The 12,127-nt window shown below is 44.3% G+C and overlaps 1 protein-coding gene across 1 annotated transcript in view; it reads right to left on the bottom strand.

The window, feature by feature from the left end:
* The window catches only part of shroom2a (shroom family member 2a), a 41,967-nt gene that overhangs the window by 19,784 nt on the left and 10,056 nt on the right, over positions 1–12,127 (bottom strand). The window contains exon 2 of the mRNA XM_072438097.1: positions 4,460–4,608. Coding sequence (XP_072294198.1) covers positions 4,460–4,608 — 149 coding nt within the window. The remainder of the gene's footprint in view (positions 1–4,459; positions 4,609–12,127) is intronic.

Here is a 12,127-nt window from a genome sequence, read left to right as displayed (position 1 = left end):
TTACGAAATTTGACATAAAACTCAATTTTAGTATCCCCATCAAAAAAGTCAATGAGACCCATGTCATAATTGTTACGGATTTGCCGTAGCGATGACCGAATGGTCGCACGATCGCACGATATTCTAATGGGGAAATCGCCAGAACATGTTTATACTTTACACTTTCACAAACTCCTCCTCGGGCGTTAGACATATTAACCTGAAATTTGGTGAGACTCATCTTCGGGGGTAAAAGTTGTACAAATTTTTATTCAAAATAAAATAGCTTTTTGAATGGTAAAACAAAAAGGAGAAGATGTGACAGCGTCACAGATTCAGCTGTAGATGTAATAAAAGAACAATTGGGGCACGTTAGCAATTTCACTAAAACACAGTTTTCAATAATAAAATTGATTTAATACAGTGTCATAATTTTAAATGTACATCGTTGAAATCAACCTCGCGACCCCCACTTTGGGAACCACTGATTTGGAACACCAATTCTAATAAATATATTTTATATCCAACAAGTGACCATAACTGCTTGTCAACCATCAATCTCGTCAGATCTTGGATACATTTGAACACAAAATATAAAAATATGAAATGAATAAGACCAGTAAACTTTAAACAAGAATTTAATAATGCTTTTAAAGGCCTAAAATTTGGCACAATCAACTTTAATACGTTTTTTAATGCATTTAAGACCCCGTGCTCTGCTGGACCGCTCCCATCCCATAGCCCTAAAGTGCCCTTCCCTCTACAGGACTGTACCCCTCTGTGGCTGGTGCCCTTCCCTCAACAGGACTGTACCCCTCTGTGGCTGGTGCCCTTCCCTCTGCAGGACTGTACCCCTCTGTGGCTGGTGCCCTTCCCTCAACAGGACTGTACCCCTCTGTGGCTGGTGCCCTTCCCTCTGCAGGACTGTACCCCTCTGTGGCTGGTGCCCTTCCCTCAACAGGACTGTACCCCTCTGTGGCTGGTGCCCTTCCCTCAACAGGACTGTACCCCTCTGTGGCTGCTGCCCTTCCCTCAACAGGACTGTACCCCTCTGTGGCTGGTGCCCTTCCCTCTGCAGGACTGTACCCCTCTGTGGCTGGTGCCCTTCCCTCTGCAGGACTGTACCCCTCTGTGGCTGGTGCCCTTCCCTCTACAGGACTGTACCCCTCTGTGGCTTGTGCCCTTCCCTCAACAGGACTGTACCCCTCTGTGGCTTGTGCCCTTCCCTCTGCAGGACTGTACCCCTCTGTGGCTGGTGCCCTTCCCTCTGCAGGACTGTACCCCTCTGTGGCTTGTGCCCTTCCCTCTGCAGGACTGTACCCCTCTGTGGCTGGTGCCCTTCCCTCAACAGGACTGTACCCTTCTGTGGCTGGTGCCCTTCCCTCTGCAGGACTGTACCCCTCTGTGGCTGCTCTTACAATGAGTTTCTTCAGCGGCTCCTGACAATGGGGCCAGTCATGTCACAGGTGAGGGAGGTGAACCGTGAGCACTTTAGAAAGGCCAGCACATTCCAGAGGCGAGTTGCACACCAGCTGTCAAGTCCCAGTCCGCGCTGACCTCGGCCCCACAACAACAGCGGGGGCCCCCATTGTTTTAAATGCACTCTCTCACATACATTGACATTGTCTTCCCCTGCGCACACCGTCCTCACACATTGTTAACAGCAACAACAACAAACGTGTCGGACTTGAGGCCCTTTGTAATGATTTACCATAAAAGTGTAAAGTAATAGGAGTTAATAAATGCAGGATGTTTGAGGAAGGGCCAATGCCGACAAAATGCCTAAGGGTTTGTGGCACTTTAAAATGGTAATTATTTGCATAAAAGATTACAAATACTTCACAAAAACAGTGCATTGTGCTTCAAAATGAATATATGATTAGGTAACATGCAAGGACAAGTACTGGTAGATGCATTTTGCTTTTACAAAGCTGCTCAAATGGAAAACTGCTACACAAATTGCACATTTCTTTAAGAGATATACAGCATGGCCAATATTCAGAATGTCTAAATCACATTTTCATTTTATAATAAAACTAACGCTCTTCTCATAGGGCCACAAATATATTTAACCTACCTCATAAATGTATAATCAGCCTCTTCTTATGCCAAGCTGACAAAATATTTCACTTTATACCTTTGTTCCTGTCAGGACCGGCTTTAATGCCTCACCTTGGCTTGGAAGGAACCAAATGAAACCACGGGGGTGCATGTTTGACTAATCCACCTTGAAAAAACGCTGTATCCTTTTTGAGCGCACAGCAATTTTAAGAAATCCACTTACAGCAAGAATTCAGAGCAGTGCATACCAAACATACTGCGTCGGCTTATTAAGAAACACAAGCCCCTCCCTTTCATTAAGCTTTTCCAGGTATAATTGGATTGTGCATCAACGCCCATTAGAGCAGACGCCAGTGAACAGAAGAGAACACAATCTGTACAATTAGAACGGGCCAAATGGGTGTGAAATGCCTTGAACGACGACACGGCAGAATCAAGAGGCTGTGGGTCAGTTCCAAATGAACTCTTCCCTCAACTCTTCAGGAGTAAATTATTTTTCCATTGAGCCCCATCTCCTAATGCAAACGGATTGTTATATTAAGATCTTTTGTGGATTTGTCAGAGGCTAACTAAATGTTCACACATCACATAAGATTATCCAGCTCTTCAATTGAACCACTTATTTAACTACATTTGTAATATAAAGTAGGGCAGTGACCAGATAAAGATGGTCAGTCCAACATAAATGTGTTATCAACGTTTATACCCTTTTGAAATTGTATTATTTATTAAATTTTTGATCAGCCGTTTTTCTAGCATTTATTTTACTATAAACTATATAAAATTCTGAATATCATCTACATTTTAATATGTTGCCCATCTCAAATATAAAATATCTATCATGTATTCAAAGTTAAAGGCTGTCTTACTTCTATTTACCAGAAGGGGGAAACCAAATGCTTCCCCTGTTTAAAGAACCGGCTTCGCACTGTGTGAAATAAAAGCATGTTGCAATAACTGAATTAAAACAGCATTCATGATTTGGTAGTTTACATTAAAGTAACAGTGTACACGTTATCTATGGATCACACCCTTGAATATTACATATCATGAAGAAAAAATGCAGAATAAGTGTCAAATATGTGGAATTTTAAAGTATGGGAGAGTTTTGTCTAGACATGCACACGATAAATGATTTTAACAGGAGATGTTCCCACAGAAACCACACCTTTTGGGCCGCCGTGGCTGACGTGCAGCTGGCCGCGCCCTCGCGCCTGTGACATAGCAAACGGCACAGGTGAAACTCTGCCCCCTTCAGTAAAGAGGACACCTTTACAACGTTTGCAGAGCTGCAGGTCGTGACAGCTTCCTGATTGCACTTTGCCTGCTTTGACTAAGCATGAGCACACAAAGTGGATATGCTACTATACTTGGACATATTTTCTGACTGTAATGCTACCGTCACAACACACCGTCTCCAAAATCAGACACCAACTTGTGACTGTGGCCTAGACATGACTTGGCTGTAGCTGCTGTTGGACATGGACAAAACAAAGTCAAGCTAAAGCAGCAAGTCCGATGTCCCATGAGGCTAAACGTCTGCTAAACACAATCTGAACAAAGACATCGCCTTGTAAGGAAAGCCTTTTCATTACACGCTGAAAAAATGACAGTACCCAGATTGTCAGCCAGCAGCCTTTAAGGAGGATTATCTGCATGTTTTATAGCAATCAACTGGACTTTCAGATTGCCGTTACAAACAATTCTGTATCCTAGATTTCCCAGGCCTATTAAGAAGAATATACACTGTGTGAATAACAGGCTTGTCCTAAAGATAAATGGTGGGCTGACTTCCTTGTACGGTAGGATTTGTTTAGGGATTAGGTTCTGATATGACACAATGCAGAGTGAAACGTGCAGAGCCAGAGGAGACAATGAGCTCAGTGTTCACAAACAACAGGGTCATTTGCAGTTTGTCTCCAAGCCCTGTGTTGACAAATGATTCATCAGTTTAACATGATATGAATACAATATACTGGAGCGCATAAACCACGCAGCTGCCTCTGATAAAAAAGACTCAATGTAATCATTTATTGTGGCTAAAGAGCTACTGGTGAACTGGATACAAACAGCAGCGCTTATCACAGGTCCTGAGTGTGACCTGTGCGTCATGACTCCCACTGCTGCCCCGCCCACACCCGCGCACACCCGCGCACACCCGCCCAGTGGGTTGGACACAGGCATGACATCACCTGTAACACGCTGCTTCTTTTCACTCAAAAGTGCTGGAACTCGGGTGAGCTCAGGAGCAGGCAGAACAGGCCCATCCGGCTGACAGCGCAGCGTAGTGACAAGGAAGGACACGGCGGCCCTCAGATAAGCAGCTGCAGACAGGACCCACTTGTGTGTTGTTGTGGTCCGTTACCACGGTGACGAAGGGACCCTGACAGGCGCAGATGCAACAGACTTGGTAACCTACCTCTTCACTACCAGGCTGAGCGTCTTGTGGGAGCCTTTGACGAGGCAGATGGCCTCCTGCCTGTAGCCGCTCAGGGGAATCTCATTGATGTTGATGAGTTGGTCTGCCGCCTGGAGACCTACAGCAGCGGCTTTACTGCCCACCTCCACCTACGACACACAAGAGAACATTTAATATACACGTCACTGTAGGAGACCTACAGCAGCGGCTTTACTGCCCACCTCCACCTACGACACACAAGAGAACATTTAATATACACGTCACTGTAGGGACCTACAGCAGCGGCTTTACTGCCCACCTCCACCTACGACACACAAGAGAACATTTAATATACACGTCACTGTAGGAGACCTACAGCAGCGGCTTTACTGCCCACCTCCACCTACGACACACAAGAGAACATTTAATATACACGTCACTGTAGGAGACCTACAGCAGCGGCTTTACTGCCCACCTCCACCTATATTCTATATACTCCTACCATTATTCTACCCTACCACCACAACACTTGGTTTCCTGTGGAAAATGTACTTCTGGAACCAAGTGTTGAGGCCACAGGATATTTTTTTTAAAATTAAAAATATATATTAACAGTTTGAAAGAATTCTCTGTCTAATCAGTAACGATGGATCCAAACACCACAGGATCTATATCTTAATTTAAAATCCATTTCTGAAACTTCATGAACTGCCATGTTATTCAAATGTGTTTTTTGGATGGAAATCAACCGTAACTTCTGACTTTCTGTTGTCCATAAACTCTTCCAGCGATTAAACACATAAAACCAAACTAAACCGATCACGTGACGTAAACATTGTGAAAAACAGATTTAATGATGTAAGTCAGAGGTCAGAGGGACGTGTCACTCAGAGGGACGTGTCACTCAGAGGGACGTGTCACTCAGAGGGACGTGTCACTCAGAGGGACGTGTCACTCAGAGGGACGGGTCAGAGGGACGGGTCAGAGGGACGGGTCACTCAGAGGGACGTGTCAGAGGGACGTGTCAGAGGGACAGGGTCAGAGGGACAGGGTCAGAGGGACGGGTCAGAGGGACGGGTCAGAGGGACGGGTCAGAGGGACGTGTCACTCAGAGGGACGTGTCACTCAGAGGGACGTGTCAGAGGGACGTGTCAGAGGGACGGGTCTGAGGGACGGGTCTGAGGGACGGGTCAGAGGGACGGGTCAGAGGGACGGGTCAGAGGGACGTGTAGCGTAACCTCGGAGATTATAGGGAAAAGACTCCAGGATCAAACATTGCGATAAGAACATTTTAAAATTGTGCTTGTTGCTCACTCTAAGAATAACTAATAAATATAGCCGCAAGCGGCAATGATCGGCCCTCGCCACGCCGCCGCCACGCCGCAAGAGGAGGGGGCGCTAATGCGCCCCAATTGTCCTTTTATTGCGCCTACTGCTGAATCTGTGACGCTGTCACATCTTCTCCCCTTTGTTTTACATCAAAAAGCAATTTTATTTTGAATTCTTGGCACAATGTGTGGCTTTGCCGCACAGACACCGTGACTCTTTGAATAAAAATGTGGATCACTTTTGATGGTCCTGAAGATGAGTCTCACCAAATTTCAGGTTAATAGGGCTAACGCCCTGAGGGGGAGGAGTTTGTGAAAGTCTAAAGTGTAAACATGTTCTGGCGATTTCCCCATTGGAATAACATGGAAGGTTTCGGTCATCGTTACGGCAACGCCATAACAATTATGACATGGCTCTCATTGACTTTTTTGATGGGGATGCTAAAATTGAGTTGTGTGTCAAATTTCATATAATTTCGCAAAACTAAACATTTAACCTCCATATAAAATCTGTAGGGGGCGCTGTGGCGCCAAATGAATTTATTTCACGTCAAGTGGGTTTAGGGCAAAGAGTTTAACAACTGATTCTAATTTGACGCAATTCGGACTTTATCTGCGCAAACGGCAGAAATTTTAAATATGGGAGATTTCTGAAATTCTAGCTACAGTTTGCGGCTTCGCCGCACAGAGACCGTGAGAGGTATCAATGTAATTTGGATAACTTTTGATGTCCCACTCCTCAGTAGCATTTTCACCAAATTTCAGCTTTTTAGGGCCAACGCCCTGGGAGGAGTTCGTAAAAGTACGACGTTTGGAAAAACTCCAAAATCATGTTTAGCCATTTTTGAAGCAATATGGCCGACATTTGGTTGGGCGGACGGCGTTGCCGTAATAATATTTTTTACTTCTCTTGTCACCATCTACCTCTGCGCCAAATTTCATGATTCTACGATCAGATTTTTTTTGGGTCATTTCCCATCTCTCAATGCATTTTTGGTACATTTGGGGGCGCTGACGCGACATTTTTTTTTATTTTAGAAAAGGGAAATAGCCAGAATGTAGAGGCACGATTTTTAGAGGTGTGAACATTTTTGTGACTTTTCGTCAATGTTCACTGGGTGAAAAATAGGGGGGTTGGTCCCGAGAAGAAAGAAAGAAAGAAAGAAGAAAGAATTAAAGCCGCAAGCGGCATCCAACGGCCCTCGCGGGCCGCCGGCCTTCCGACTCTGCGCTTTCGACTTGATAAAGATGGCGCCCTTAGTGTGTGTTGAATTAAAAAAGAACTTGACAGACGGCGACACATTGGACATGGCCAATCCAGTGCAAATGAACACAAGTGTCAGTCAAATTTGCTGCGCCGCCGCACAGAGACCGTAGCACTTGGAATAAAAATATGGATAACTTTTGATGCCCCGCTTGTGTAGATGATATTTCCCAAAGTAAAGCTTGATCGGGCTATTGCCCACGGAGGAGTTTGTTAAAGTGTGAAGCATAAATTTGAACATTTTAAAGATTTGGCGTTTTCCCATTTGTGACATATATTTGCAACTCCACGGCACAGAGACCGTACCACTTAAAATCAAAATATGACTAACTTTTGATGCCCCGTTTGTGTAGATAATTTTCCCCAAATATGAGTTTGATTGGACAATCGCCCTAGGAGGAGTTCGTTAAAGTGTGAAGCGTAAAAATGGTCATTTTAGAGATTTCGCTGTTTTCCCATTCCTGACATATATTTGCAGGTCCGCCACACAGAGACCGTAGCACTTAGAATCAAAATATGGGTAAGTTTTGATGCCCCGCTTGTGTAGATGATTTTCCCCAAATATGAGTTTGATCGGAGTTTGTTAAAGTGTGAAGCGTAAAAATGTGGTGATTTGAGCGATTTTGCGATTTTCCCATAAGGATAACATGGGATGTTTCTGTCATCGCTACGGTTACGCCGTACAAAATATGACTTTGGCTCTCATACTCTTATGATCAGGATGGCAAATTAGAATTTTGTGCAAAATATCATGTCATTTGGAAAAACTCTATTGTTTATAGGCTACTCTGAAGGCCAAATAGTCAGAATTCTGGGAAACGTTTGCGGCTCCGTCGCACAGAGACCGTAAAAGTTATCCTTAAAATTTGGATAACTTTAGATGCCCCACTTGTCTACAGGACGTACACCGATTTTGAGGTTGGTGGGCAAAACGCACTAGGAGGAGTTCGTTAAAGTGTAAAACATAAAAATGTGGTAATTTGAGAGATTTTGCTGTTTTCCCATAGGGATAACATGGGAGGTTTCTGTCATCGCTACGACTACGCCGTAAAAATTTAGGCATTTTTGTGATTGGCTTTTGTGATCGGGACGGCAAAATAGAATTTTGAGTAAAGTTTAGACAATTTTGGTAAAACTAATTTTTGACCTTCAATGTTAATTTAAAGGTCACTCTGTAGGGGGCGCTATCGCGCCCATTTCAATTTTGTCATCCTAAACTGGTCCAAACTAGAAAGTTTAACAACTGATTCAAATTTGGTCCTAATCGGACTCGTTTTGATCAAATGGGAGCAATTTTTAGATCTGCAATATTCCAAAATAAGTTGTCCAACTTTGCGGCTGCGCCGCACACAGACCGTAAAAGGTATCTCAAAAAATTGGATAACTTTAGATGCCCCACTTGTCCAGAGAACGTACGCCGATTTTGAAGTCGGTGGGCAAAACGCCCTAGGAGGAGTTCGTCAAAGTTTGACATGAACAAAATGGCTAACACAGCGTGCTTCGCGGTCGTCATCTCAATGTAAAGTGCTCGTTTAGTGCGCACTTTTGCACGGGTTACAACGGTAATGTTCCATTTTCCTACTACTAATTAGTATGCACGGGGCGTGCATGAGTGGAGGAGTGCGTTAGTGAGTGTTTGGAAGTGGGCGAGAGCTTCGCGCTCGATTTCGTGCGCACTACGTGCGCACTTTTGCAGCCGTGCTTCGCACGGCCTTACGAGATTAATAGGCCTCTCGCCAGCTTGTGGCGCTCGGGCCTAATAATAATATGAATAATATGATCAGCAAGTTTAATTCCCACGATATTTATACGACTGACCGTTGTGATTGGTCCATGTCATCAGTGGTTTGGACAACGGACCAATCACAGGGCAACATTGTTTGGGTCAAAGCCAAAGTCCCAACGGACCAAAAGAAACGCAGATGGACAAACTACAACTATTTTAGACTTTATTGTTTTGCTTTTTTAAAATTCAGTCAGAGAATTAGATTTAAATATTCATGTGAACGTTCTGCCTTTTCCCGATGGCTTTAGTCTGTTTAATGCTTACTTATAATAAAGAAATACTTTAAATAGTTTGCATGTTCTCGTGTCGACGTAGGATTTATCTGGGTGCTCCGGTTTCCCCTCCCACTAAAAACATGTCCAATAGGCTTAAAACACTAAAAACATGTCCAATAGGCTTAAAACACTAAAACATGTCCAATAGGCTAAAAACACTAAAAACATGTCCAATAGGCTAAAAACACTAAAAACATGTACAATAGGCTAAAAACACTAAAAACATGTACAATAGGCTCCTCCCCTGCCAAAGTGGGACCTGGTTAAATAAAAGGTCAATAAATAGAAGGGTTACAACTGAACATCGGGACACAATATATTCTCACTACATCACGCATTAGTGTCAAATATAGGGAAAGTAAAAAAGGTAAAAGTTTTTCTTTGTGCTGCCCAACAGTCTTGTGTGAGAGGCTTCCAGTGAAAAGAGGGAACAGAGAGGGCATTTGGCACGTTAGCACGTTAGCACACACGCTCTGTGGAAGATGATCAAACCTGTGAGAGCGAGCGGGGCCGGCATGACTCAGCTCAGAAGTATGTGTACATTTACAGAGCGTTACGTCTTATATGGCCTTCTCCATCCTCTAAACACAGAGGCCAGATAGTGCTAATCACTTCTTTTCATGACTCCAGAATGGTGCATTTGGAGGCAGCACTGACGGAGGAATTCCGTGCAGCCTGGCGAGGTTCCTGCGATGCTCCTGATATGGTAGTGTTTTGTAGAGAAAAGGTCGACATTGTAGCCTCCTCTAAACCTCCATAAAGGAAACGGCTTAAAGAGTGTGAAGACAAACATTTAGAAGCAGTGTGATATTGGACAATCCCAAGCAGGTTTTGGAAAGTGTCGACAAAGGTTTATGAATTAAGTGATTCCAGAAACACTGGTCAAAATGGAGCAGAATGAAAAACAAAAAGCGTTTCCTCTTATTATCGTGAACATGTTCTTGTGATTTTCATGTTGGCGTTGATAATAATTCACCATAACCAATGATTATGGTGCGCTTCTAAATAAAGAAGTGCACTTTATGACGGCTTTAGACCCCAGCAGTGCCATCTAGACTCTCACGACAGCTTTTTTCAGCAGAGAAGAGCAATCAACGTGAGCCATGCCCCGTCTTTTGTTGACTTCTTCCTCCAGGCAGTAATCATTCCGCTGCAGCCATCATCCTGCCTCTTCAGAAAAGAAGCTCCTCTGAGGGACACTAAAGGAAGGATGTGGCGCTGATGGAGGCTCGGACGGAGCCTTTCTGCTGACAGACGTCCTGTGCTGACACCCAAACAACAGAACTCCAGCATAAGCGATATGTCTCTGTTTGCAATTAAGTTATGTTTTTCTGTGCATTTGGATTCATCACAAAAATAAACACTCTTCATGAACATGTGGGGACCAGTGGAAAGTGACTGGGTAGTGACATAATGAGGTTAAATAAAAGCATACAATAGTGACGACTAATATGACAGAAATATATGATGGTAATGTGTTTGTACTTTACTTTTCTTATTCTTTCAGTCTTTTAATGGCCAAACTTCAACTCCTGCATCTGTCTATTCAACACTATGTGAATATAAATGTGTTCAAACGAGTCTCATTGCACATGGATGAGGTTTCCTCATTGTTGAAGGAGCGGTGTGTGCGCCATAAAGATAACACTTTGTCCCCGTGTCCTGTCTTAGACCGTCTGACCCCTGGCACAGGGAGGAGGCCGTCTGACCCCTGGCACAGGGAGGAGGCCGTCTGACCCCTGGCACAGGGAGGAGGCCGTCTGACCCCTGGCACAGGGAGGAGGCCGTCTGACCCCTGGCACAGGGAGGAGGCCGTCTGACCCCTGGCACAGGGAGGAGGCCGTCTGACCCCTGGCACAGGGAGGAGGCCGTCTGACCCCTGGCACAGGGAGGAGGCCGTCTGACCCCTGGCACAGGGAGGAGGCCGTCTGACCCCTGGCACAGGGAGGAGGCCGTCTGACCCCTGGCACAGGGAGGAGGCCGTCTGACCCCTGGCACAGGGAGGAGGCCGTCTGACCCCTGGCACAGGGAGGAGGCCGTCTGACCCCTGGCACAAGGAGGAGGCCCTCAAACTGGAACAGCAGCCATAGTAAAGTCGTTTGGCCCCATCTGCTTATCCCACATTTCCTGTTTGTACATGATATACTTTCTAGGCGTATAAACATCTAGATGACCATGTATGTCCAAAATGTCCTTCAAATATTTGTAATTAGACCAACATTCCTCAAAGTGGGATTCATTGTTCCTCTTCTGGTGGAGTGTATCCACGAGGACGGTCCTGCACATTTACTGGAACAATAAAAGTGTGTGGCATCTGCAGGAAGTGGCCGAGAAAAGAGAACGTTAAGCTGTATTTGGAATATGGGAAGTTTTAGCATTAGAAACAAAGCAATATATTTTTGTGTAGCTTGGGGCTTGACAAATGACTAAATGCTTTTTAAATCCTGTTATATTTAAATAATGTGGTTTAGAGCATACTAACATACATAACCAGGACTAACAATGTCAATGTTTTTCAGTTAATCCGCAAATAAAAAAATAATTATGATTGTACGAAGTGTCAGAAGTAAATTTTAGTTATTCAATTTAAATATATGCACCAAAATATCTATAGCTAGTGACATCATTGAGGAATGGTGCTCCTCCTACTCCGACAACGTGATGAAAGAATCCAGGACTGTGCTTTTGTCGTGAACATGAATTATCATAAGCGCTGGCTTTTTACTGGGACAAGTTGTTCTTAATAAGACAAAAAACAAACAAATCGTGACATAGTTGGAGCGATGGGACGAAGACAAACAACCAGGTTTAACAAAGAGTAAGTTCTAATGAAGAAAAGATGTGCGTCTGCAGGTCCATCGCTGGATTAGATTGAGAACAAGTTTTCTTTTGCAACCAACAATGTTTTCCTTGGAATAAACGGTTCTTCTGGCAGAGAGACTGGTGCTGGAGGTGCATGCTCAGCTGCGTTGTGTAAAAGTGGATTATTCCAGTTTATTGAGACTAAGAAGTTGAAATCCACGAAGACCTGGTGTA

This window comes from Eucyclogobius newberryi, unplaced genomic scaffold (assembly GCF_026437365.1).
Source record: "Eucyclogobius newberryi isolate DKJ021-1_F unplaced genomic scaffold, fEucNew1.0.hap1 SCAF_9, whole genome shotgun sequence".
Taxonomy (NCBI): domain Eukaryota; kingdom Metazoa; phylum Chordata; class Actinopteri; order Gobiiformes; family Gobiidae; genus Eucyclogobius; species Eucyclogobius newberryi.
Note: the sequence above shows the minus strand (reverse complement) of the source record. Positions and strands in the feature narration are given on the sequence as shown.